At 41.5% G+C, this 27,595-nt stretch overlaps 1 protein-coding gene across 1 annotated transcript in view; it reads right to left on the minus strand.

Moving 5' to 3' along the window:
* The window catches only part of DNER (delta/notch like EGF repeat containing), a 322,853-nt gene that overhangs the window by 31,353 nt on the left and 263,905 nt on the right, over window positions 1–27,595 (minus strand). Inside the window, exons 9-10 of the mRNA XM_059927455.1 lie at window positions 17,841–17,963; window positions 2,810–2,923 (exon numbers count right to left, since the gene is read on the minus strand). Coding sequence (XP_059783438.1) covers window positions 2,810–2,923; window positions 17,841–17,963 — 237 coding nt within the window. The remainder of the gene's footprint in view (window positions 1–2,809; window positions 2,924–17,840; window positions 17,964–27,595) is intronic.

Genomic DNA, 27,595 nt, shown 5'->3' on the forward strand with positions numbered 1-27,595 from the left:
GTGGGAGGGAGACGCAAGAGGGAGGGGATATGGGGATATGTGTATACATATAGCTGATTCACTTTGTTACACAGCAGAAACTAACACAACATTGTAGAGCAATTATACTCCAATAAAGATGTTAAAAAAAAAAAAAAAAAGAACAAACGAGATTTGCATTTCTTACTTCAGTGGTTTGGCTAAAGACCATTTTCTTTCCTGTTAAAGGGAATGCATACATGCAAAATAAAATTAAAATATGATATATAGAATAAAATACTTTATATACATTTAAAAGGCAAATGACATTGGAAAAATATTTGCACCCTATTCAGGGCTGAATAGAAATAGGCATTGGTTGTTTTCAAAGACCAGTTAGAGTAATGTTTGAACCTAGTTCAGTTGGAAGAGTCCTATGTAATCAAATGTAATATAATCAAATGTAATATACTTAATATACAGGATGATTTCAAATCACGAATAAAGATTAACATGAACAATCTGGTAGAAAAGCAAGCCAAGGATAGGAACAGGGAGTTCAAGAAGAAACACAAATGACTATAAATATATTTTAAAAGTATTTAATCTCACTAGGAATCAAAGACTTACAAATTAAAACAACACAAACAGCATATAAAGCCACTAGAATGGCAATTCTCAGTATCTGTGTGAGAACAAGGAAATAAAAGCTCCTTTGCACTCTGGGTAGGAGTGAATATTGGTGCAAGGTATTTTCCTGGAGAGCAATATGGAAATAAGTATGAATTCTCCTGGACCCTGGGATTCCATTCCTAAGAAATTAGCTCGAAGAAATACTCATACAAGTTCACAAAGATGTACGTGCAAGAACATTCATTGCAATGTTGTTTATAATAGGAAAAAGTTCCCAACTCCCCAAAGGTTGAATTGAGGATGGGTTAAAAAAATCCTGATGTATCATGTAATGCAGCGGTCCCCAACCTTTTTGGCACCAGGGACCGGTTTCGTGGAAGACAATTTTTCCTTGGCCTGGGGAGACGGGAGGGGACGGGGGCGGGGGGGGGGGGGGGGAATGATTCAGGTGGTAATGTGAGCGATGGGGAAAGGCAGATGAAGCTTCACTTGCTCGCCCACCGTCCCGGGGGCTGGGGACCCTTGATGTAATGGATGACAGGACAGCCAGTAAAAATGATAAAACAGAAGCATATACCTTAATGTGAAAACACGTTTATGAAATACATATATTTTTAAATGAAAAGTAGATTGCAATATAGTATGAACAGTATGATTCCTTTTATGTTCAAATATATGCATTTACACTATACACTATATATTATACACACATAGACCTTCAGGAAAATCCCTGGATATATGTATCAAAATGTCAACAATGGTTGTCTCCTAGTTGTGCAGTTTTAAGTGGTGGGGTGTTTTTCTATAGCACTAGATTTTCTCATTTTTCTTCCATGCTTTTTATTATTTGTGGGATATAAACATCTGGGGGAAAAAAACAGGATGCTTCCCCAATATTATTTTTGCATCCATTGATGAGTATAAATGTCTGTGTGTGTTTATAAACCAGTCAGAAAAACAAAACCATCTGCAAATCATTTTCTGGAGTAAGGCCACTTCTCAGTCCCAGGAAAAGACGAAAGGAAAACACAGGATGTGACACGCTAAGTAGAAGGAATATCAGAGGTTGCTTCTCCCACATCTTGACTGTTGGCATCTTCCCCAGAAGCACAAATGAGGCTCCCTAGGGACACACTGGGAGTCCAGGCTCTGTGAAATTCTCCAGGGCTAGGGAGGTGGCCACCAGGTCTTAGCGGGGAGAGGTGAGCACGCACGGTGCTCTCCAGCCAGTGATAACACGTTTTCCAGAAACTTCAGTGCCCCCTTCTTCTATCAGCACTTTATATGTCAACCTTTCCCAACTTGTAAACCAGAGTGACCCTGCTGCTTTTGCTGGTTGAGCAAGTGCTGAAAACAGAGACCTGACCTACGCTCTGCATCTCCGGACTCCTGCATTTGGCTGGCGAAGCCAAGGATGGAACCTTCTCTCCTCAAGTGGTTCATGATATCTTTTGAGAATCTGATGAAAATTTGAGAGCCTCCCCTCAGCATATACACATATATACAACACTTCACATCTGTTTTCAGGGTTCACAAACTCCCTGAAACCCTTGAGGGGTGACTTCGAAGGAGCCCTTGTTAAGTTGGATCCCCTAGTCCAGAAGCGACCATTCAGAGGTGGCCACTGTAGCTCCTCTTGAACCCAGCCCTGTCCCCACTAGCTGCTTTGCCATCAGCAGTTTTCTTCCCCCATCCACTCTCCCTCCCCACACCTGTACCATCCTTACCTTCACTAATAATTCAACCGTGAACTAAGAGTAGCTCCCCCTGATGTCCCACCACCGCCACTACCACCTCTCCGTTATTCGAATTCCAGACACTGCTGTATCTTTCAATAAAAGTAAACATGGTCGCGTAATGCAGTTTCTATAGAAGACACATCTGATCCTTCCTTTCTCCTTCCTGCTTCCATTAGCACTGACACTTTTTCAGGTGTTAGTGTAATGGCTCATTTTTCATGTTTCAAAGCTGTAGGTCTGCAAATGTACAGTAAGGGCAGTCTCAGCAGGTCTCCGAACCCAATGCTGATTTCAGAAGAGCCTTGCTTAATGACAACACAGATTGTTTTAAAATGACTCTTCATCCAAGTAATGCCTACTTACATTTTGCAATTCATATTTTGCAATAATGTATGCATAGAGGTTTCTGGGGTTTTTTAACAGCTGCCATCTCAGGGATTTTGTGGTAAATTTGAAAACTCAGTTCCCGGCTCACTTGCCTGTAAACCCGGGTGCGCAGACACATGTGCCATTTAGGCCTTCACTGTCACAGGTGCCTCCGTTCAGACAGCTGACGTTAGCACAGGGGTCCTTGTAGGATTCACAGTGGATTCCTGCAGAGAAACAGATGCAAAAGGGGTGACTCATTAAGGGGTCTCCAGCTCCCATGGCCTTTAAAAGGAAAGTGTTTGAAAAGCCTTGAACAGTGTGGAGGCTGATTCCCAGAGGGGTGTGTGTGCGTGTGTACACGTGTGTGCACATGTGTATGTATTCACATGCCCACCTTTGACTTCAGGTTGTTGTAAAAACACACCTTAGGAGAAAATAACACATTGAGTACCGGCTCGTAGGTCCCACCATAAAGTCTTTTACGTGCTTTCTCTGACCGCACGCCCCAAAGCCTGGGCAACGGAATGTTAAAACTTTGAAAGATAAAATTTATCAGTGATAAATGCTTTCTAAGTCTCCAAAAGAAACAGAACATAGCCAGACAGTCTACACAAAATGTCAATATAATTGATAAACAGTATCCTGAAGGTAAAGATTTGGAGTCAGATATTTAAACGAGCCCCAGTCATACTTTGGAAAATTGCAGAGGAGAGAAGGAAGCGTTTGTCCTTAGACTTCATTCCCAAAGACCGACCAGTTTACCACAGGCGAAAGGTAACATCTTGTGCACATACTACGTTCCAGACCCTTGTGCTGTGCTTTAGGTGTAATGTGATCCTCAGGCCAGCACTATGAAACAAATATCCAAATGCAAGGTCACCAGGCTGGCGGGGACGGAGCTGGGGCCTGATGACGCTGGCAACTTGAATGAGAGTCCGTGCTCGCTGAGTAGTTCCCCTGAGATGGAGCTCAGCCATGGAAACATACAACATTCTACGGAACTCAGTGCCCATTCAAACAAAAAGGAGGCCCTGAAAAAAATCTTTATAGCAAATACAGTTCCCATTGGTGTAAAAAAAATAGTCTACGTGTGCATGTATGTACGCGAATGCTTGAAGTTGGACTGAGAGGAGAATGAATTACTTTGAATGTCACTTTGTGCATTTCTATATTGTTGCAATTTTTCACAATGAGTATATAGTATTTTATCATTTTATTAAAAAAAAAAAACTTTAAAAATCCAACGCCATTCGAAAGGTAGAATTTCTGATGTTGTTTCACTGCAGTGCCAGTTGGATGAATAGACTAATCTCTCTCTCTTGACCCCCTACCATTTGGAGAGGAAGATAAATTACATTCTATGTAAGAATGTATATAATGATATCCTCACCCTTCCCAACAGCCTCAAGAAAAAATAAGCATAAAGCAAATAATAACAGGATGGTATTACTTAATTTCACTTCCTTACTTCACTCATATCTGTACAAAGGCCTGCCACACCCAGTGACTCACATCATTTTGTCACTGAAATTATTCTTGCTGAGATTTTTTTTCTCTCCTTTCCTTTTCAATTGTCAGTGCCTTGAGAAGGAAGGTTCAAGAATGAGGGGGAAAAATACAAGAGAAAAAAGGAAACAGAACTACCTACTTGTAGTCACATTAATGATTTATTTGAGCCTGGTAAATAAAGCATTTTAGAATGGATGGTGTTTCATTTCTTTTTATCCTTTGCCCTCATATCCAACCTGCAAACAATAATAGTCTACCAGATCTTTTTCTAAAGTGTCTTTCAGATCTCTGCCTGACACTTCTCCCTGAAACCACCACCCCAAGCCCGCTGCCTCGCGCCAGGTGGGAGACGCTCCCGGCCCCAAGCCACCTCCTAGCTCCCTCTCTGCCTCCAGTGACTTGATGGAGCCTCCCTGACTCAGCGTCCTTAACAAACCCAGGACTCACGGTAATATTCAAGGTCAAACTAATTTAAAGATTAAAGCATAAAACTGGTAATTGTTCTTCACTTGAGTGTGTATGGCCTCTGCACTCAGAAGTCTCCATTTCCGTTTTCCCATTGATTCCCAAATAGCACAGGCTGAACTGAAAGAATAAAATGCAAAAGAGCCTTTTCTGCTTCAAAATGTTCATCAGAAAGCAAGGGTTCACATATTTAGAATTTCCCAGGAGGCTAATCAATGGGAACCACGTGACAAAAAAGGCTTTCAATCGTGATGGGAAATACAGTCACAGATCAAGGTTCAGAGATGTCTGAAACCTAAAAAATATTTCCATTAGACCTAAAATAAAAGCAATCAAGGATAATCTTTCCCGGGTTTCTACAAATACATTTGCCAATCTAACCTTATAATAGTAGTATAACTAATACATTAGCACACGAATTACCATTCTTCAAATAAGGCTGAAAAGCACATTCCAGGCTAAATATTTAAGCACCTTAACACTAAAAGCCTTCAGTAAGATAGATTTGATGAAAATGCCCAAGATAATAAGCAATTTCAATCTTTTGGGTGGGTTTTCCGGGCAATCACTTTATCCTTTGTTATTTCTCTTTTTCAAAAGATAAGATATTCAGTCACTTGAAGTTCATTGAGAGTTTTCTGGCAGCAAGATCGGACAGAAGCTAATCTTCATGGCAACACGGTGACTACAAAGCAAGATGGTCTTAAAGGTCCCCTGAGAGCACTTTGCTGACTCCTGTTTCTATCCTCTAAGCCTCGCTAAGCCCCGTGTAAGAAATATTTGTCATGTTGCTCAGCTCACTGATCAGAACTGAACAGCTATGAGCTAGAAATCTTAGACGCAGAGCAGGGACAGTCATGAATACCCCTGAGATGTCCAGGGTATGTCCCTTCCAACCCCCCTCCTCAGGCCTCCTGGGCTCCCGTTGTCTGCACCCCCAGGGCCCCTAGGCCCTTGCACAACACTGAGTGTTGGGCATCCCGTGTCCTCTGACCATAACACCATACTTCGCCCTCTCTCCCCAGCTGGTCTTCCCCTGGCACATTCTCAATGCCAAAGCCCAACTCATGGAAAGCTGAAGTTGACTCTCCCAAGACAGAACTCCATTCTTCTGCCACTGTGTATTGAGAGCACGGTAAGATTCCATTGTTACAGAGTGTATGGTCTTAAATCATAACTTATCTGTCCTCCTGCCTGATCCCCCATAAATCTCTGAGGTCCTTCAGAGCAGAGGCCATATCTTACCTCGCAGAAGAAATTATGGCTATACCACCAGAATCCTGTCCTTTCAGGAGGGGCGAAAGTCTGTGTACTTTGGCCGACACACACGTAGGATTGCTAGAGGAGTGAGAAGCCATTCCAAATCTGCCTCAAAAATACCCTATTTTGTCAGGGAAAATCAGGTCCACACTTCAGACTAAGCCTGTGGAATGATACATGCATCACCCATTGGCAAGGGACGGAGCACACACGATTACGAAACTTATGTTTAGTCTCAAGCAAAAATAAACTGTAATTCAGTCAAAACTAATAAAAATTCATACTTTTCATATTAAGGGATAGAGAGGAAACGTTTCTGAAAAGATCTTTATTCCAACACGGCTCTTTATAGCAGTTAATTTTAGAATTAAAATGAGCAAAAATTCAAAGAGTCATGCTCCAATTATAAGTCTCTGGTGTCATCACAATTCAGTCGTGATTAATATTTTGAAAACTGAAAAATCTTTATTTTATCTCCAATAAAATTAAGCCAGGTAAAGAAAATTAACTTGAAGTATCCTTTGAACTTCCTATTCACCTGAAGACATCATCTTATTTTTTTTTTCACTTAAATATTTTAGTTTTATTGTGACATATACCTTATATACAGAAGCATGCACAAAACATTGGAGCTTACTTTAAAGAACAGTAATAAAGTAAGTACTTGTGTAGCCACCATCCAGGACAAAAAGTAAAACATTTCTCCCCCTGTGCCTTTTCCCAAAGGGAAAAGGCCCACGGGTATCAATCATCCTAACCTTTGAACAATCACTTCTTTGCTTTTCCTTTATAGTTTTACCACCTTTGACTATATCTCTACATGATATAATGTTTAGTTTTGTCAGTTTTCAAATTTAATATAAATGCAATCATGCTGTTTGTGTTCTATAATTTGCTCCTTTTGTTCAACATTACATCTTTAAGATTCTTCATTGTTGATGGGTGTAGTTTCAGTTCATTCATTTCTACTGCTGTATAATATTTATCTACTCTTTTTATTTTATTTCTTTATATTTGATACAGCAGGTTCTTATTAGTTATCCATTTTATACATATTAGTGTATACATGTCAGTCCCAATCTCCCAATCCATCCCACCACTCCCCCCACCCCCCGCCACTTTCCCCCCCTGGTGTCCATACGTTTGTTCTCTACATCTGTGTCTCTATTTCTGCCCTGCAAACCAGTTCATCTGTACCATTTTTCTAGATTCCACATATATGCGTTAATATATATTTGTTTTTCTCTTTCTGACTTACTTCACTCTGTATGACAGTCTCCAGATTCATCCACATCTCTACAAATGACCCAATTTCGTTCCTTTTAATGGCTGAGTAATATTCCATTATATATACGTGCCACATCTTCTTTATCCATTCATCTGTCGATGGGCATTTAGGTTGCTTCCATGACCTGGCTATTGTAAATAGTGTTGCAATGAACATTGGGGTGCATGTGTCTTTCTGAATTACGGTTTTCTCTGGGTATATGCCCAGTAGTGGGATCGCTGGGTCATATGGTAACTCTATTTTTAGTTTTTTAAGGAACCTCCATACTGTTCTCCATAGTGGCTGTATCAATTTACATTCCCACCAACAGTGCAAGAGGGTTCCCTTTTCTCCACACCCTCTCCAGCATTTATTGTTTGTAGATTTTTTGATGATGGCCATTCTGACTGGTGTGAGCTGATACCTCATTGTAGTTTTGATTTGCATTTCTCTAATGATTAGTGATGTTGAGCATCCTTTCATGTGTTTGTTGCCAATCTGTATATCTTCTTTGGAGAAATGTCTATTTAGGTCTTCTGCCCATTTTTGGATTGGGCTCTTTGTTTTTTTGATATTGAGCTGCATGGGCTGCTTGTAAATTTTGGAGATTAATCCTTTGTCAGTTGCTTCATTTGCAAATATTTTCTCCCATTTTAAGGGTTGTCTTTTCGTCTTGTTTATGTTTTCCTTTGCTGTGCAAAAGCTTTTAAGTTTCATTAGGTCTCATTTGTTTATTTTTGTTTTTATTTCCATTTCTCTAGGAGGTGGGTCTAACTCCACACACAAAAATAAACTCAAAATGGATTAAAGACCTAAATGTAAGGTCAGACACTATAACACTCTTAGAGGAAAACATAGGCAAAACACTCTATGACATAAATCACAGCAAGATCTGTTCTGTAATTGATTTCTAATCTCACAGCATTGTGGTCGGAAAAGATGCTTGATATGATTTCAATTTTCTAAAATTTACCAAGGCTTGATTTGTGACCCAAGGTGTGATCTATCCTGAAGAATTCCGTGTGCACTTGAGAAGAAAGTGTAACCTGCTGTTTTTGGATGGAATGTCCTATAAATATCAATTAAATCTATCTAGTCTATTGTGTCATTTAAAGCTTGTGTTTCTTTATTAATTTTCTGTCTGGATGATCTGTCCATTTGTGTAAGTGAGGTGTTAAAGTCCCCCACTATTATTGTGTTACTGTCGATTCCCTCTTTTATAGCCGTTAGCAGTTGCCTTATGTATTGAGGTGCTCCTATGTTGGGTGCATATATATTTATAATTGTTATATCTTCTTCTTGGATTGATCCCTTGATCATTATGTAGTATCCTTCCTTGTCTCTTGTAACATTCTTTATTTTAAAGTCTATTTTATCTGATATGAGTATTGCCAGTCCAACTTTCTTTTGATTTCCATTTGCATGGAATATCTTTTTCCATCCCCTCACTTTCAGTCTGTATGTGTCCCTAGGTCTGAAGTGAGTCTCTTACAGACAGCATATATATGGGTCTTGTTTTTGTGTCCATTCAGTGAGCCTGTGTCTTTTGGTTGGAGCATTTAATCCATTCACGTTAAAGGTAATTATTGATATGTATGTTCCAATTGCCATTTTCTTAATTGTTATAGGTTTGTTTTTGTAGGTCCTTTTCTTCTCTTGTGTTTCCCACTTAGAGAAGTTCCTTTAGCATTTGTTGTAGAGCTGGTTTGGTGGTGAATTCTCTTAGCTTTTGCTTGTCTGTAAAGCTTTTGATTTCTCCACTGTCTGAATGAGATCCTTGCCAGGTAGAGTAATCTTGGTTTTAGGTTCTTCCCTTTCATCACCTTAAATACATTTTGCCACTCCCTTCTGGCTTGTAGAGTTTCTGCTGAAAAATCAGCTGTAAACCTTATGGGAGTTCCCTTTTATGCTATTTGTCGTTTTTCCCTTGCTGCTTTCAATAATTTTTCCTTGTCTTTAATTTTTGCCAATTTGATTACTATGTGTCTTCGCATGTTTCTCCTTGGGTTTATCCTGTATGGGACTGTCTGCGCTTCCTGGACTTGGGTGGCTATTTCCTTTCCCATGTTAGGGAAGTTTTCAACTATAATCTCTTCAAATATTTTCTTGGGTCCTTTCTCTCTCTTTTCCTTCTGGGACCCCTATAAGGCAAATGTTGGTGCGTTTAATATTGTCCCAGAGGTCTCTTAGTCTGTTTTCATTTCTTTTTATTCTTCTTTCTTTATTCTGTTCCATAGCAGTGAATTCCACCATTCTGTCTTCCAGGTCACTTATCCGTTCTTCTGCCTCAGTTATTCTGCTATTGATTCCTTCTAGTGTAGTTTTCATTTCAGTTATTGTATTGTTCATCTCTGTTTGTTTGTTCTTTAATTCTTCTAGGTCTTTGTTAAACATTTCTTGCATCTTCTCGATCTTTGCCTCCATTCTGTTTCCGAGGTCCTGGATCATCTTCAGTATCATTATTCTGAATTCTTTTTCTGGAAGGTTGCCTATCTCCACTTCATTTAGTTGTTTTTATGGAGTTTTATCTTTTTCCTTCATCTGGTACATAGTCCTCTGCCTTTTCATCTTGTCTGTCTTTCTGTGAATGTGGTTTTTGTTCCACAGACTGCAGGATTTTTGTTCTTCTTGCTTCTGCTGTCTGCCTCTGGTGGATGAGGCTATCTAAGAGGCTTGTGCAAGCTTCCTGATGGGAGGACTGGTGGCGGGTAGAGCTGGGTGTTGCTCTGATGGGCAGAGCTCAGTAAAACTTTAACCCGTTTGTCTGCTGACGGGGGGGGGGGGGGGCTGGGTTCCCTCCCTGTTGGTTGTTTGGCCTGAGGCGACCCAACACTGGAGCCTACCTGGGCTCTTTGGTGGGGCTAATGGCAGACTCTGGGAGGGCTCACGCCAAGGAGTACTTCCCAGAACTTCTGCTCCAGTGTCCTTGTCCCCGCGGTGAGCCACAGCCACCACCCGCCTCTGCAGGAGACCCTCCAACACTAGCAGGTAGGTCTGGTTCAGTCTCCCCTGGGGTCACTGCTCCTTCCCCTGGGTCCCGATGTGCACACTACTTTGTGTGTGTCCTCCAAGAGTGGAGTCTCTGTTTTCCCCAGTCCTGTTGAAATCCTACAGTCAAATCCTGCTAGCCTTCAGAGTCTGATTCTCTAGGAATTCCTCCTCCCATTGCCAGACCCCCAGGTTGGGAACCTGACGTGGGGCTCAGAACCTTCACTCCAGTGGGTGGACTTCTGTGGTATAAGTGTTCTCCGGTTTGTGAGTCACCCACCCAGCAGATATGGGGTTTGATTTTATTGTGATTGCATCCCTCCTACCATCTCACTGTGGCTTCTCCTTTGTCTTTGGATGTTGGGTATCTTTTCTGGTGAGTTCCAGTGTCTTCCTATCGATGATTGTTCAGCAGTTAGTTGTGATTCCGGTGCTCTCGCAAGAGGGAGTGAGTGCACGTCCTTCTACTCCACCATCTTAAACCAATCTGGACATCATCTTATTTTATTCAAACTGAATCCTTCCATGAAAAGTTTTCCAGTATTTCAACCTCACAGAGCTCAACTTTTTCTAAGCTGTTTCAGAAGTTACAGTTGAGATCTCGACCTTCACCTCATTATTCCTTGTGTGTGCCAGTCTCAGTCTGCTCCTCTGGCTAAATAATAGCCTGATAAAGGAAAAATCCTGACTTATCCATTTTTCTATCAATCACAGTACTTGAGAAGGGACAGGTACAGAAAATACCCAGAAATTCTTGTTCACTGGTTATACAGAGGAAATAATTCTAACCAACAAAGAAAGAGTTCTCATCCTTTCAAACATAAATTTCTGTAGACTTTAAAAATAAACAATTCAGTACAATGTGATCAAACTCATAACCCAATGATCTTATTTCTGAGACTCTATCCCCTCCAACATCCAGAAAGTATGAAAAGTATATGAAGATGTTCATTCCAGAATTATTTACAGTAGCTTCACTTCAGATACAGCAAGGGAATGGATAAATATTACCCCATGGGAACATCACATTGCCATTTAAAATACAACTAGTAAAACTTGCTAACAATTTCTAAATCAAACATAAATAATGGTAAGTCTGAGAAGGGTAATACCAACTTGTAGGTATAATCAATTATAACTGTAAAAACACAGATATTAAAAAGGATGGAAATAATACAGATGATTATTGCTCTTACGTTCTGCTGTAAAGCTATGAGTTATCAAATTTTCTGTTTTCTAAATTGTTATCATTGTTGCTACATTATTTTCATAATTAAAAATTGAAGTATTTTCTTTCTAACTTCTGTCACCAAAAATTCCAAATGAGTATAGTCTTGACCATTAAGTTTGTTCTGCTATAAATAATAATTCAACACAATGTGGGGCTGTAACTTGACTTTTGGCACTATAAGGTGATGAACACTAACTAAAGTCTTGAAAGTCTCATTGTGAATTAGCTCTGGACTAGTTTTAAAGAAGTATCAGCATTTCACCATGTCTGAAGGGAGATCACTAGGAGTCCCTCCATGTATTTTGCTTCTGACAATTTCATGATCCACAGTGGAAACACACTGGGAAAATGTTCAAGTTGCCTTGCTTTATTTAATTAGTATGTTAAGCAGTAGTTTCCATTCAAGTACAGATAGCTGTGGAGCATTTGCTTTGTGCAAGCCACCATATCAAGAGCTGATGAGAATTAAAAAAAAAAAAAAAAAAGAACCTGTGTAGTCACTGCCATTCGGGAGAGTCTAATTTAGTGTCAGGGAAAGGAAAGTCTGGAGCCAGAAAGTACTGACTACAAGGCTGACCATAACTGTCATAGAAAATATCAAGAAAATGCTTGGAGAGTTCAGGAAAGAGAAATCATACCTGTTTGGAGATCAATATTTCTGACAATGGATGCAGCCATAGGACTGGATAAGGGGAAAGAGGAGGAGAGAAAAAAGGGCCAAGACGAAAAGCCTGGGAACCACTTGCATTCATGGTGTCCAGAGAGCAAGGATTCATTCCAAGAAGTCCAAGAGGGAAGAGTAGGGTTGGGGGGTGAGGGTGGGGGGAGGAACGGAGCTGTGGAAGCTAAAGCAGGGTGACTTTCAAAAGGGACCCAGTGATCATGAAGCAGAAGGGCAAGAATGTGAAGTTGGAAGCTGGAGAGGGAGGCTTTGGGGTTTCGGTCTTCAATTAGGTCACTGCTAGATCCATTTATCGGAATGGTACTGATGATATCCAAGTTAAACAAGATTAAGAAAAGAAAATTTAAGGAAATAGAGGCATCATCTATACCAACTCTAAGGAAATGTGGTTGTAAAAGAAAGAGGAAGAAAGGGGCAAGTAAGTATAGGAGGATGCAAAGTCAAACAAGAGTCAGTTTTTTTTCACTTCAAATGGAATTTATTTAGAAGTGTGTGTAAGAACATTTCTTTTTTTTTCTGTTTAGCAACTCAGTTTTTCTAGCACCATTTATTAGAAAAGAATTCCCTTCCCATTCATAGCAATTCCTTGTTAAGAGTCATATATTATTATAGACGATGGTTTCTGGGCCATTATTCAGTTTTGGTTAGCTGTCCATTCTTGCACCCATAACATGGGGATGTAATAATAATTGCAGCATTACAATGGGTTTCAACATCTGGCAGAAGTTCCCCCTCACTGCTTTCCTTTTTCAAAATGTTCTTAGCTATACTTGCCTGACATTCTATTGCACTCATTCTTTTTAGGAAGTTATATTCATTTATTTAAGTTTTTTTTAAAAACAGAAAAGAGTAAAAATCACCACTTAAAAAAGTACATATGGGGCTTCCCTGGTGGCGCAGTGGTTGAGAATCTGCCTGCCAATGCAGGGGACACGGGTTCGAGCCCTGGTCTGGGAAGATCCCACATGCCGCGGAGCAACTGGGTCCGTGAGCCAGAACTACTGAGCCTGCGCGTCTGGAGCCCGTGCTCCGCAACAAGAGAGGCCGTGATAGTGAGAGGCCCGCGCACTGCAATGAAGAGTGGTCCCCGCTCGCCGCAACTGGAGAAAGCCCTCGCACAGAAAGGAAGACCCAACACAGCTAAAAATAATAAATAAAAAAAAAAAAAAAAAAAAAAAAGTACATATGTAAGTAAGAAGTTAAAGTTCCAATCCTCCCCCCAACACACCACTTATCCAAGTTCTAACTCCAGAGGTAAGTACTAGTTAAGAATTGATGCCCATCCATCTGATAGTTTCCTAAGTTTATACAGACATCTTATATGTAAATATATGTTGGGATAAATGCTTCCAAAGAGGGAAAGAATGTCTATCCCCTAAGGAGAGAAAGGCCCAGAATCTTTTGGCCTCTCTCCTCCCCTCACTCACTCTTCCTCTGGATTGGAGGGCATGAATTACCCCCTTCTGCTTCTCTTTAATCCCTTCTACCCTACCCCTCAACACCTGCTCATCACTCTTACTTTAGACGTTCTCTCATTTATTGCTACTTTGCTAGGGTTTACATTCCTGCTTAAACCCAAACCTAAATGTCTCTATAAATATATCAAAATGAAATAATCACTTTACCTGCCCATTGAGATGAGATCTTTAACACACTTGTATGCCTTCCAATCCTTTCCAACACCCGCCAACTCATGGACTTGGTTAAAATAATATGAAATTTTAGTTTGGTCATTTCAATTTTCCTCAAGAACAGATGTAGTGACACACTCTAGGGTGACAACCCAATGAGTCACACCCTTATATAACTCCCTCCTCTTGAGTGTGAGCTTCTAAACAATAGCATTTGGCAAAGGTTAAGAGATTTTGAAGATGCTGTTACAGTAGCTAATCAGTTGACTTTGAGTTAACCTTAGGTGGGCCTGACCTAACTAGGTGAGACCTTTAAGAGGATTCAGGCCTCTCCTGGCTTTCAAGAAGCAGACTGTCAAGAATTCTACAGCTGCAAGGATATGAATTCTGCCAACCACTTGAGGGGACTTGGAAGCTGATACTTCCCTATTTAAGCCTCAGATGAGAGCTCAGCTCAACCAACACCCTGATTCCAGCCTTGGATTCCAGACCTTGAACAGGGAATCCATTAATCCATGCCTGGACCTAGGAAACTGTTAGATAATCAAAGGGTGTTGTTTTAAGCCACTACCTTACAATAATTCACTATGCAGCAATAATAATTAATATAGTAGGCATGTCTATTTTTTCAAGAGACTTTTCTTTACCATTAAATTAGTATTTACAATCATATGAATGTCATCTATTTAGGTTTATCCCCGCATGTAAAGAAGTCTGCTCAACCCTCTTCCTCCTGTTCTCCATCGTCCCCTATCTGGTTATCTTTGCTCTGATTTAGTTCCAATTTGATGAGAATACTTTGGAAAACAATTTTCTTAGAGAGGGTACATGGTGTTATGTTTTCTGTACCCTTAAATGTACAAAATGTCTTTCTTTACCCCTCAAATACAAATGAACCTTTAACAACCAGACTTTTTCACTGAAAAATCTAAAACACTCTTCACTGTTGTTTACCTTCATTTTAGAGAAGAGCAGTTCAATGCTGATTTGATTCTTTCTTTTGTGTGTAACTTGTACTCACTATGAAGAATCTTTGAAAAAATATTCTCTGTATTCTTGGATTTGGAAATTCTACCAGGAAATTGCAAATTACATATCATCTCCCTCATTAATCTTCTGGCATTCTGTAAGCCCATTCTATTTGAAAATTTCAATTTTCTTCATCTCATAGACTTCTCCCTAGTAGTTGGTTGATTCTGGTTTTATTTCCATGTGTTCTTTCTTCTTCTGCAACATCGATCATTCAGATGAAACATATCTCTTCATCTTTTCTCCACATTTCATGTCTTTTCACTCATGGTTTCCATTTCCTCATATTTTTACTTCTATCATGACATACTTCCTCCTTTTGCTTTTCCAGATCTAAATTCAATTTTGAGTGGTATACATTACTTTTTTTTACTTCCGTTCTTGAGTGTTTAGAGTTGTGGGGTTTGTTGCAATTTTGTTTTTACTTCCTAGATTTTTTTCCCCTTGTTGAGTAGCTGGTACAGTCTCCCTGGACTGGCCAGGCTTGAGGTTGGCAACCTCAGGCAGAGAGAGATGATACTGGAGATTCTCCTCCAGTGCTAGACAGGCCAGTCAAATTAGCCCTGTCTACATGGGGTAAAGGCCTCCCAGTTTGGGGTTCTCAAGGTTCTCCAGGTGTGAGCAGGAGCTCATTCACACACACACACAAAGGACCAGCTCAGCCCAACTGCAATCCTCTTAGAGGGCAGCCAGGATCCATGAGATCAGGAGAGCCCTTTGCCTCGCAGAGTCAAGTGCAGCACATTATAGCATGTTTTCCCTCTCTATAAGCTGAAGGGTCTTTTGGGCTCAGCTGGTCATTGAGTCCTCCGTTCTCTCCAGAACCCTATCCCCTAACCCTGTGGTACACAAAGGCTCCCAGCACCACACCCTTTTCTCAAAAACCCACATCCTCAAATGTGTTTGAGATCCCCTCCAGGATCTTGAGTCATCTTGAGTCGACTCTACCTTCTTGAGTCATCCACAGCAGGGCGGCTGTAACTGATGGAGGAAGGTCACGAAAGATAGAAGGGGTGGAACGAGGAGCATATATGGAGGGATTAACCTTGAGCAGAATGGAGAGCATGTGATCAGGTAATAAGGAAGACAGTAAAATTTGAGTGGTGTGATTGCAGATGAGTTTGTAGGACAGGGCTTCTCAAAGGGTGGCACAGGGCCAGCATATCAACATCATCTGAGAACTTACCAGAAATTCAAATTCTTGGGCCCTACCTTAGATAGGGGTGGGGCCCAGCAAACTATGTTGTAAGAAGCCCACCAGCAGATTCTAACACATGCTCAAGTTTGAGAACCATTGCTCATTGGAAAACTAGAGAAATTGGAAAATGTTTACAAATGATAGATAACCTTTCTTTCTTTCCATGAAGATGGACGTGAAATTTGTTTTATCCTATGAGTGAGTGATTTAACATGAGGCTTGGGGAAAGCAGCAAAATTCGGGAATACTCCTTGAGAAAAATGGAAGAAGGAGGTGAAAAAAGCTAGGATCATAGCCCATGAATTTGTGGAGTCACTAGTGGGTCATCATATACAGTTTCATTTTTTATTTCTTGGTCATGATAGCATGAGCAATGCTTCAAAGCCAGGCACGTAAGAGGCAAATTCAGAGTATACCCAATTAATAATTTTGTCATTCATAAAGATGAAATTTACTCCATAAAACTCTATAATAAACTAAAGAATTTTGGAATTTAAAATTTTGAAGCACATCCACCACTACTCATTCTGTCACTGAAGAATCTCAAAATCTCTCAGTAAGCATTACTGCCCTTTCTTTAAACAGACAAAATAAAGACAAGTCAGTTGAAAAGGTTTATCCAGGGTCATCAGTAATCCAATGGCACAATGAGGATGAGCTACCTAGGTCTCCTAATTCATTGCTCCTTTATTCTCTCCAGACTTGAGCGGACTCCCTATTCCTAAATGCTCTGATCTACCTAGAACTGAAATCCATGTGGATGAAGCCAGCACCTCTATCCTCATGGGAACTGGTGGAGTTCGGCTCTAAACGGGCATCATAGTGCATGAGAAGCATCAGATGTGCCAAACGTAAAGCCAAGACCTGACCCAGCTTCAGCCCCTCCATCCGGGGGCTAGGTCAAGTTCATCCATGTGCCCTACAAACCCTCGAGGCTCACCAGAAAGACGTCTAAATAAAGGTGGGTCCATGCAAAGAGAAGCAAAGTCGACTACAATGCGAGGTCACTGGCAGATGGATGGTATCAAGTAAGCGGTGGTGGGAGAAAGAGGTTAAGTGAAATGGCTATAAATAGAGCCCTCAAAAGCATTACAAAAATCTACACCAGCCCGGGAGTCGTGACTTAGAGAAGTGCGCGCAAATTAGTTGATGACCCGGCGCCCTGCCACAGCGCCGGCTGAGGGTGTCAGGGCTCCAATAAAGCCACACCAGTGAGCCTGCTGGGGAGGAGATGGAAGGGCTTTCAGGACCATGCTGGCTGGGCTCCTGAGGGCTGACACTACCACCTCTCCGGTGACTGTCAGGCCTTTTTTATGAGTTCACGCACGTAAGGACTTAGAACAGGGTCTGAATGTTATAAACACTCCGTGAATGTCAGCCGTTTATCCAGAGTGACTCTGACACATATCCACTCAAATGAACTAACATGTGCCTCCCTTTTAATGACTCATTTAACGAGAATGAACTTTTTTTCGCCGACACGTGAGACTCCACTTGCCTCTTCCACCAAAAAGCGCGGCATCCTCTCCTCGTCCAGCAAGCGCTACTTTCCTCCCCCCGATTCCATGGCTGCGTCCTCTGACCTGTGTCTGAAAGCCCCCTTAATATCATTTTTTATCGTCAGCTTTTTACACATTCAACAGAGAAGGGAGTGAGGATGCAAGAAGAAGGAAAGGGCAGGAGACAGATTTTTCAGTTTATCAAGAGGAAACCAGAGACTTCCAAACTGTTCTTTTCGGCCCCATACATCATCCCACTGCCAGCATCTGATTCTTATTCTAAACAATTTCACGCTCCAATTAGAGGCGTACGCATGTACGTGGAGAAATCCATGACGTCACTGAGAACGATGCTGGCACTAGTCGGCCACGTGATGCTCACCTTTGTACTCTGCCAGGCACACGCACTCGTAGCCGTTGACGAGGTCCCTGCAGGTGGCGGCGTTCAGGCACGGGGCAGAGAGGCACTCGTCGTATTCCTCCTCACAGTAGAGGCCATGGTAGCCTGAGGGACAGAGAGAAAGGTCTGCGGTCAAACAGGTACCATTTATATGCACACCGGGCCAGCCTACAAGGAAGGTGGTGGATGTTCATTGGAAAGTAAGGCACAAATAGATGCGATTGAAGGAACTGGGTCTCTTGGGGTATGCTGAAATGTGGATTTCCAGGAAGGTTATGAAGAATCTATTCTTATCACCCTTTGTCATGATCCCAACTATAAAAGAATGATCTCACTGATCCACCAAATGGTCCCATTATTATGTCACGTCCAGTGGTACCGGTGAACAAGAGATGTGGGTTACTAAGTGCGTCAGCTGTGGTCACAGAAGGTAGCAATAGGGACAGGACTCACAGCCAAACAGCTTCTTCCAAGGATGTGGACCCCCTTTTTCTTCCAATCAATTAGAAAAATATATCTAACTAGGGAGAATTTTATTCAAGAAGAAAAGGATCCACGGATTTCCTTTGTTTTTCAAGCCAGAAAAGAAACTCAGCTAAAAAGGCTTAACTGAACTTCCTGGCGAAATGTGGGCTGTTTTTCTTTTTGTTCGTTTGTTTATTTAAAATGACAATTATCTAAATTATAATATGGTAAATTGTGCTTAAGTTTTTTAACTATTAAATATAGAATAATAGCAATGAAGAAAAAGAAACCAACGATTTCTCAAGAAAGATGGCTTTTACTCTCCTTTTTGCAAAACAGGTGTTTACTCTAAAGGACAAGAAGACAACATTCTTTGAGATTCACTCATGAATGTTAGGCTGTTTTTAACTTTCAAAAACATGTGTTCCTGCCAATTTGCAGTGAATCTGGGACATTTTTGTCTGGCCCTGTCCAAACAATGAGAAACATGTGAGCACTTTCAGAAATCACCCTGCCTGTGTTGGTTCTGAATTCAGATAAGCAAAAAAAATAAACGCTTGCTCAAGTGGGCACTGGAACCGTGAGCTCCTTTCCAGCAACTCAGAGTTAGCCCTCGAGCTCAGAAAGTCCTGTTAGCGCAGGCTAATGTGTTGAACTGCTCTGTTTCTGGTTCCTATCACAAAAGTAGGTTAAGCTCACATTTGCATTATTTCCAGAGCACTTTTCAATTACGTTGCCATTTCAGTTGTTTTTGAACTGCTTTCCACATTTAGGCAGTGATAGTGGCCCCTTTGAGGGGAACTTGACCTTCCTGAGGCAAATACACTAGGGATTTCCATTCTTCTATCTTTCCCTACTTCCCTACGGAAATATTTCCTATCACTCTCCATCAGATTATTTCAATCATCTAGATCAGAGTTTCTCAACCAACAGCAATTTTGTCCCCCAGAAGATATTTGGCAATGTTTGGAGACATTTTGGGTTGTCATAACCGGGGTGGAGGGGAAGGGGTTGTTGCTGGCATCTGGCATAAGGATGCTGCAAACCGTCCTTCAATGCGCAGAACAGCCCCCCAACAAAAACCTACCCAGCAAAAATGTTAATAGAGTTAGACGGAGAAACCCTGCTCTAGATCAGGGATCATCAAACTGGTCCACAGGCCAAATCCGTCCCAGTCTGTTTTTATAAATAAAGTTTTATTGGGACACAGCCACACCCATCCAAGTATGTATTATTTACGGCTGCTTTCATACAATGGTAGATTGAGTAGTTGCAACAGAGACCATATGGCTTGAAAAGTCAAAAATCTTTACTCTCTGTCCCCTTATAGAACAAGTTTGCTGAGCCTTGATCTAGGTTCACCCAGAAAATCTTTTTTTTTTAACAAGAGTTTTAGATATTAACCCCTTATCAAAGATATGGTTGGCAAATATTTTCTCCCATTCTGAAGGTTGCCTTTTACCCTGTTGATTGCTGCCTTTGTTGCTCAGAAGCTTTTTAGTTTGATATAGTCCCACTTTATTTTTGCTTTTGTTGCCTGTGCTTTTGTTGTCATATCATTGCCAAGACCAATTTTATGAAGGTTTTCCCCTATATTTTCTTTCAGGAGTTTTATAGTTTCAGGTGTTAGGTTTAAGTCTTTAATGCACTTCGTGTTGTTTTTTGTCAATTGTGTAAGATAATGTAAATGGCCAACAGGTATATAAAAAGGTGCTCAACATCACTAATCATCAGGGAAATGAAAGCCAAAACCGCAAGGAGATAATCACCTCACAACTGTTAAGATGGCCATAATAAAACAAAACAAAACAAAACAGAAAATAGCACGTGTTGCTGAGGATGTGGAAAAATGGGAACCTTCATACACTGTTAGTGGGAAGGTAAAAGGCTGCAGCTGCTACATAAAACATAAAAAAAGGATAGAGATTCCTCAAAAATTAAAAATAGAATTACCGTATGATCTATAATCCCACTTCTGAGTATTTATCCAAAAGAACTGAAAATAAGATCTCACAGAAATATTTGCATTCCCATGTTCACTGTGGCATGACTGACAATAGCCAAGAGGTAGAAATAACCTAAATGTCCCTCAACAGATGAATGGCTAGAGAAACTGTGATATGATATATACATACAATGGAATATTATTCAGTCTTTAAAAAGAAGGAAATCCTGTCATATGCTATAACGTGGATGAACCTTGAGGTCATGTACTAAGTGAAATAAGCCAGTCACAGAAGGACAAATGCTTCATGATTCCACTCATATGAGGGATCTCAAGTAGTTAAACTCATAGGGGCAGAATGGAATGGTGGTATATATGTCAATATATACACTAATATGTATAAAATGGATAACTAATAAGAACCTGCTGTATAAAAAAATAAAATTCAAAAATTAAATTAAAAAATAAAGAAAGAAAGAAAAGAAAAAACAAAAGAATAGAATGGTGGTTCCTGAGGTGGAGGAGAGGGGAAATGGGGAGTTGCTGCTGAATGGATACAGAGCTTCAGTTACGCAAAATGAAAACGTTCCACAAGTCTGTTGTACGACAATGTGCATATAGTTAACAATACTGTACTGTACACTTAAAAATTTGTTAACAGGATAGATTTCATGTTATTTGGTTTTTATCATTATTTTTATTTTTTATTTTTTTGGCCGTGCCGCATGGCTTGCGGGATCTTGGACAGGGATTCTGGACAGGGATTGAAGCCGTGCCGACAGCACTGAAAGCATGGAGTCATAACCACTGGACCGCCACGGAATTCCCCTTATCACAATTTTTAGAGTATATATACACACACACACATAGAGTTAAGTCTCTTTTGCCTTCTTCTCAGTGTGGAACAAGGATCACCAGCAGCATCTTCTTGATCGTTTTGCCCTCCCAGCAGATCTTTCAAAAATCAACTTGGAAGGATAATATATAACCCTACAAGCATCTTCGACCTCTGAATTGTGGTGTTATTTATACAGACAAAATGAAAAGCAAATTTCTTGAAATCTTCCACAGTTGTTTTTGTTTTTTGAAAACAGTATCATCATCCTTTTCCACTAGCAACATGAAAAGCAAGTGAGGAAGTTATTTTACAGAGATAATTATGCTGACGAGGTTCTTCTTCCTTGCGGGAAAAAAATTAAAGGTTTCATATTCTAAAAGTGTTTCTTCAGAGACGGTAACATTTAAATGTCTTTATGGAAATGTCAAGACACCCTTTACACTGCCAAAGAACCTAAATCGGACTGTTTGAAGAAAAAGGAATCTCTTCCAAAACAGAAGGCTTCTGTGAAAATGAGACTGCCACCCCCTGCTGGTAATTAATTTGGACAAACAAATTAGCTCAGGGCAGCCTAGGGTCTAGAAAAATTAAGCTATTTAAAAATAAAACTGAAGATCAGAGGGATGGGATCAGAGTAGCCCCTTCTGGGGCACTGATTTTTATCCCCAGTGTTCTGATCTTTGCAGGACTTGATCCTGAATATTCAGCTCCAATCACTTCCTTAGCCTTGAGAGAACAAAGCAACCAACTGGATGTGGGGAGTGAGAAAGAGAGGTTAAGACGGCTGCCATGTCTAGAATGTGTGAGTAGATGATGCTGCCGTGAACACAACTATGACCAAAGGAATAACAGGTTTTAGAGGAAGTTGACCAGTTGGATGTTGGACACGTTTAACTTGGGGCTCACGTAGCCAGGTCCACGTGGCAGTTGGGAAAATGAGCTTGAATAGCATAGAAACAGCACTTTTGGAGCTAGAGATGCCTGGAAGTGATGCTGAAGTTTTCATCAAAGAAGAACATGGAGAGGAAAAAAGAGACCAAGGTCGGATCTACGTGGATGGGCAGAGGGACAGCAAGAAGCCCAATCGGAACTCTGGGCAGGGATGGAGGAAGGAGGGGGGAAACCCCAAGGGGTGTGGTCATGGAAGCCAAGAGAGGACAGCAAGCGGGGAGGGCTGGTTAACAGTGTCAAAGGCTCTAAGAGCAAGAATGACAATTGGATAGGAGATCAGGAGGCCACTGGAGACCCTCAAAACCCTGGCTCTCAATGGGGGCTGTACTGCCCTTTAGAGGCTGTTTTGGAAATTGGGGAGCAGGAGGGATTGCTTATCATAATGACTGGAGGATTCTACTAGAATTTGGTAGGTGGGGGCCAGAGATATTAAACACCTTGAAACATCTGGGATTCCCCTGCACAAGTGATGGCCTGGCACCCTTCACAACTTTGGACTGTTCCACTGGCCATTCATGTAGGCAAAACCGTGTTTACAACTTTCAAGGCCTAGAACCTAACTGCTTTACACGTACAACAGTTTTTAAGATATACTGAGTTTTCCTGGAACATATATACGTATATGTATTGATATACTGGGTAAATCAAGAGAAGATTATACTAAGAGTTGTTCCCCATTTTGGAATATCACTTCATAAGAGCAATAGCTCTTAAGGAATTAAAGTCACCAGTAAAGCACACCTATATCAGCAAACAAAACAAAATAGAATAAAAATCACCTCTTCGGATAATTTTCTAAAAACACTATCCAAAGTACCTTCCCCTAACAGTTACTCATTACAACACTCAATTGATTTCCATCATAACACTTATAAGGGTCTGAAATCATATTAACTTTGTTCTCTATCAATTATTATTTCTCTTCCTCCACTAGACTATAAGCTTGAAGGCAGAGGCTACGACTGCAGAGTTCTCAGCTGTATCTGCAGTATTTGGTACAGAAAGAATGCTTAAATGATAGCTCTTGAATCAGCACCCAAAATGCCACTGATTAAATCAATACACATTTAAGATATGCCTATGATGTGCCAGAAGCTTCCAGGTACTGTGATTACAAAACTAAATGGCAAGGTCTCCAAATGCAAGGGGTTTATTGTCCGGTAGCACGTGAGTAGTGTCTGCTTCATAACAGGCCCTTTACCTGTGTTAACTTGTTTAACCCTCGTGACAACCCAAAATGATAATCATGGCTAGTCTCAATTTAAAGATGAGGAATTAAGAGTCAGAGAGGTACATACTGGTCAGAATGGCCACCACTAAAAAGTCTACAAATAACAAACACTGGAGAGGATGTGGAGAAAAGAGAACCCTCCTACACTGTTGGTGGGAATATAAGTTGGTGCAGCCACTGTGGAAAACAGCACGGAGGTTCCTCAAAAAACTGAAAATAGAGTTGCCATATGATCCAGCAATCCCACTCCTGTGCATATATCTGGACAAAACTGCAATTCAAAAATATACACCCACCCCTATGTGTGTAGCAGCACTATTCACAACAGCCAAGACATGGAAGCAACCTAAATGTCCATCAACAGATGAATGGATAAAGAAGATGTGGTACATATATACCATGGAATACGACTCAGCCATTAAAAAGAATGAAATAATGCCATTTGCAGCAACATGGATGGACTTAGGGATTATCATACTAAGTGAAGTAAGTCAGACAGAGAAAGACAAATACCATATGATATCACTTATACGTGGAATCTAAAATATGACACAGGGGCTTCCCTGGTGGTGTAGTGGTTAAGAATCCGCCTGCCAATGCAGGGGACACAGGTTCAATCCCTGGTCCGGGAAGATCCCACATGCCGTGGAGCAACTAAGCCCGTGAGCCACAACTACTGAGTTTGCACCCTAGAGCCCGTGAGCCACAACTACTGAGCCTGTGTGCCACAACTACTGAGCCTGTGTGCCACAACTGCTGAAGCCCGCATGCCTAAAGTCCGTGCTCCACAACAAGAGAAGCCACCCACTGAGAAGCCTGCGCACCGCAATGAAGAGTAGCCCCTACTCGCCACAACTAGGGAAAGCCCGCGCGCAGCAATGAAGACCCAATTAAGCCAAAAATAAATAAATAAATTTAAAAATAAAATAAAATATGACACAAGTGAACCTATCTATGAAACAGAAACAGACTCACAGACATAGAGAACAGACTTGTGGGTGCTGAGAGGGAGGGGGGTGGGGGAGGGATGGATTACGAGGTTGGGATTAGCAGATGCAAACTAGTATATATAGAATGGGTAGACAACAAGGTCCTACTGTACGGCACAGGGAACTCTACTCAATATCCTGTGATAAACCGTAATGGAAAAGAATACAAAAAAGAATGCATGTATATGTATAACAGATCAATCTGCTGTACAACAGAAATTAATACAACATTGTAAATCAACTATATTTCAATTAAAAAATGCAAAATATATGTTCACAATGTTAAAAAAAAAAAAAAAGAGCCAGAGAGGTAAAGAAACTTGCTCTAAGGACACACTGTCAATCCTACAGTCTTCCCACTTTCCCAAGTTGCCCCCAAAATAGATTACTTAGTGTATTAGTCTGCTAGGGCCGCCATAACAAAATACTATAGACAGGGTGACTTAAACAACAGAAATTTATTCTCATACAGTTCCGGAGGCAGGAAGTCCTAGACCAAGGTGTCAGCAAGTTTGGTTTCTCCTGAGGCCTCTCCTTGGCTTGCAGACGCTGCCTTCTCACTATGTCCTCACATATGTCCTTTTCTCTGTGGCCACACCTCCCCAATGTCTCTTCCTCATCTTATACGGTCATATGGCACCAGTCATATCGGATTACAGTCTCATACTTATAACCTCATTGAAGCTTCATTACCTCTTTAAAGGCCCTATCTCCAAATACAGTTATATCAGGGGGCTTCAACGTATGAATGGGGGGTGGGGGACACAATTCAGTCCATAACACCCCGAATCCGGATTTGTCAACCATGACACTATCAACATTTTGGACCAGGTCATTACGGTTGGGAGCTGTCCTGTGCATTGCAGGACGTCAAGCAGCATCTCTGGCCTCTATACCCACTAGATTGCTGTAGCACCACCCCTTCCTCCTTGTGACAAACAAAAACATCTCCAGGTATCACTGTATGTCCCCTAGAGAACAAACCCCCCCTTTTGAGAACCACTGTCCTAGATCACTTTTTATAGCATGATTGCAACCTGAGGAGTTTTAAAGACGTGCAGGTTTGAAACTGCTGCTGTGCAGAGTGAGAGTGAATTCATCAAGAAAAAGGATCTGGGGGCAAAACTGAGGGGTCAGTCTGCAATCGTGGGTTTGATGTAATACCAGTCCGTGGGGTGACTCTCTCCAGCAGTGCAATCCTGCAGAAGCAAACAGGCACTCTGTTCAACTGGGGTTGGAAACATGCTAGATGCAATGGGATAAAGAGAGAGGAGAGAATGGAGACCCCGCCTGGTGATTTTTAAGCTACCGAGAACCCTGTCGAATGTTCTGCCATTAGGATGGGACTCATCTGTGTCCTCCTGGGAAGACCGATGTCCACCATGATTGACTGACTCAGCAAAGGTGCAGCGAGCCCACACGGCTCACCCCCACCGGTGCAGGCCGAACTCAAGGCCAGAGTGAATTTGAAGTGTTTTAGGGTTTTTGTTTGTTTGTTTTGCTTTCATGTCAGACTGAAGTGAGTGGGGAGATGGGGGGGTGGTTCCTTGTTCCTTTAGGGGCATGTTGGAATTCAAAGGCTGTTTCCCCAACACTTCAGGTTGAACGGACAAAATGTGAAAACGCAGGACTCCCTGATTCAAGTCTAGGCCAGTCCCCAGGAGATCAAATTTCCAAAGATATGGGCAAAGAGAAAATAATCCTATTCTATTAATATGATTGTCTGTGAGCTTTCAAATTCTGGCTAAACTCACTGACTGCCGTAGAGCCAGCCCCTCAGCACTGTGGAAGGTCAGGCAACGCATTCACTTCACTGTGCAGAGAAATTTGTTTCAAGGGAAACCGCGTGTGTGCACGGGTGCAAGCGTGTGTGTGTGTGATTCTCTCTCTTTGCTGGTACATTCACAGTAGGAATCTTTTAAAAACAGAAAAAAGGTAGGCAAGAATCCCGGCTTACATTAATCCTATCAAGAGTTGAAATGCTCTGTTCTAAACAGACCTGCTGATAACTGGTATCTTACAGACTTCAATGGAGCAATTATGCTCCTGTTGCACACACACACACTAAAGAAAGAAAGTATCAGTGAACATGAAGGAAGTTGAATAAGTAAATACAGAGCATTAGTTGGTGTGTGGAGGGCAGTGGTGCTGATGTTGCTTCTTTCTTTTACTCCCTAATTTCTTTTTTTTCAAATTAATTAATTAATTTATTTATTTTTGGCTGTGTTGGGTCTTCCTTTCTGTGCGAGGGCTTTCTCTAGTTGTGGTGAGCGGGGGCCACTCCTCATCGCGATGTGCGGGCCTCTCACTGCCGCGGCCTCTCTTGTTGCGGAGCACAGGCTCCAGACGCGCAGGCTCAGCAACTGTGGCTCACGGGCCCAGTTGCTCCATGGCATGTGGGATCTTCCCAGACCAGGGCTCGAACCCGTGTCCCCTGCATTGGCAGGTGGACTCTCAACCACTGCACCACCAGGGAAGCCCTTTTACTCCCTAATTTCTTACCCCTTCATTGTAGGGGCTCCTGGGCCAGAGAGAAAATAGATGTAAGAAGACCCAGATCAGTCAATGTTTCCATCGTTGTGGTTCTTACAAACATTCAACTGGAAATGACTATATATTGAGGCTAAATTAAAGTTTTAGATTCTCCAACCTCCCTAGTATTTATGTTATTGAGCCATCTACAAATTTCTGCCTCCCTCCCTGGGCTTCTGAAAGAATGGATAATGAAGAGAGAGCTCGAAGTCATATCCTAACTGTTCGTGCAGTGAGTTTATATTCTCCATCACTTCGAAGACCTGCTGCCTTTAATAGGCATGTAGTGGAGGTCAGTGATTCTCTGGGATTCCTGTTTGCCTCCTCTTTCTTTAATTCAAGAAATAGTTATTAAATGCCTACTATGTGCCAGGCACTGTATTAATCACCAGAGCTCTACGACTTTGTGAAAACAGACAATGCCTCTCTACTAGGGGCATTTAAAGGAGAAAGACACCAAACAGTCATCCGAATACATGTAAAATCAGAATTGGGTGAGTGTGAGCAATGAGGAGCCTGGGGTCCCAGGAAGAAGGAGGAGCAGGAGAGCTGACCTTGGCTGAGCTCCAGGGAGGCTGCCCAGAGGAAGGGACAGGGGGCTGAGAGGCGAGGGGTCTGTAGGCATCAACGAGGTGGGAGGAGGGATGAGAAAACTCAAGGCAGGCAACCAGTGTGTGCAGAAGTCCCATGGTGAGGGTGCATGGCTCGGGCTCCTTCTGAAGATGGGCTAAGCCGACTGAAGAGCAAAGGGCAGAGAAGAAACTAGAGGCAGGCAGGTTCCAGACG

Source organism: Balaenoptera ricei, chromosome 7, assembly GCF_028023285.1.
Source record: "Balaenoptera ricei isolate mBalRic1 chromosome 7, mBalRic1.hap2, whole genome shotgun sequence".
Lineage (NCBI taxonomy): Eukaryota > Metazoa > Chordata > Mammalia > Artiodactyla > Balaenopteridae > Balaenoptera > Balaenoptera ricei.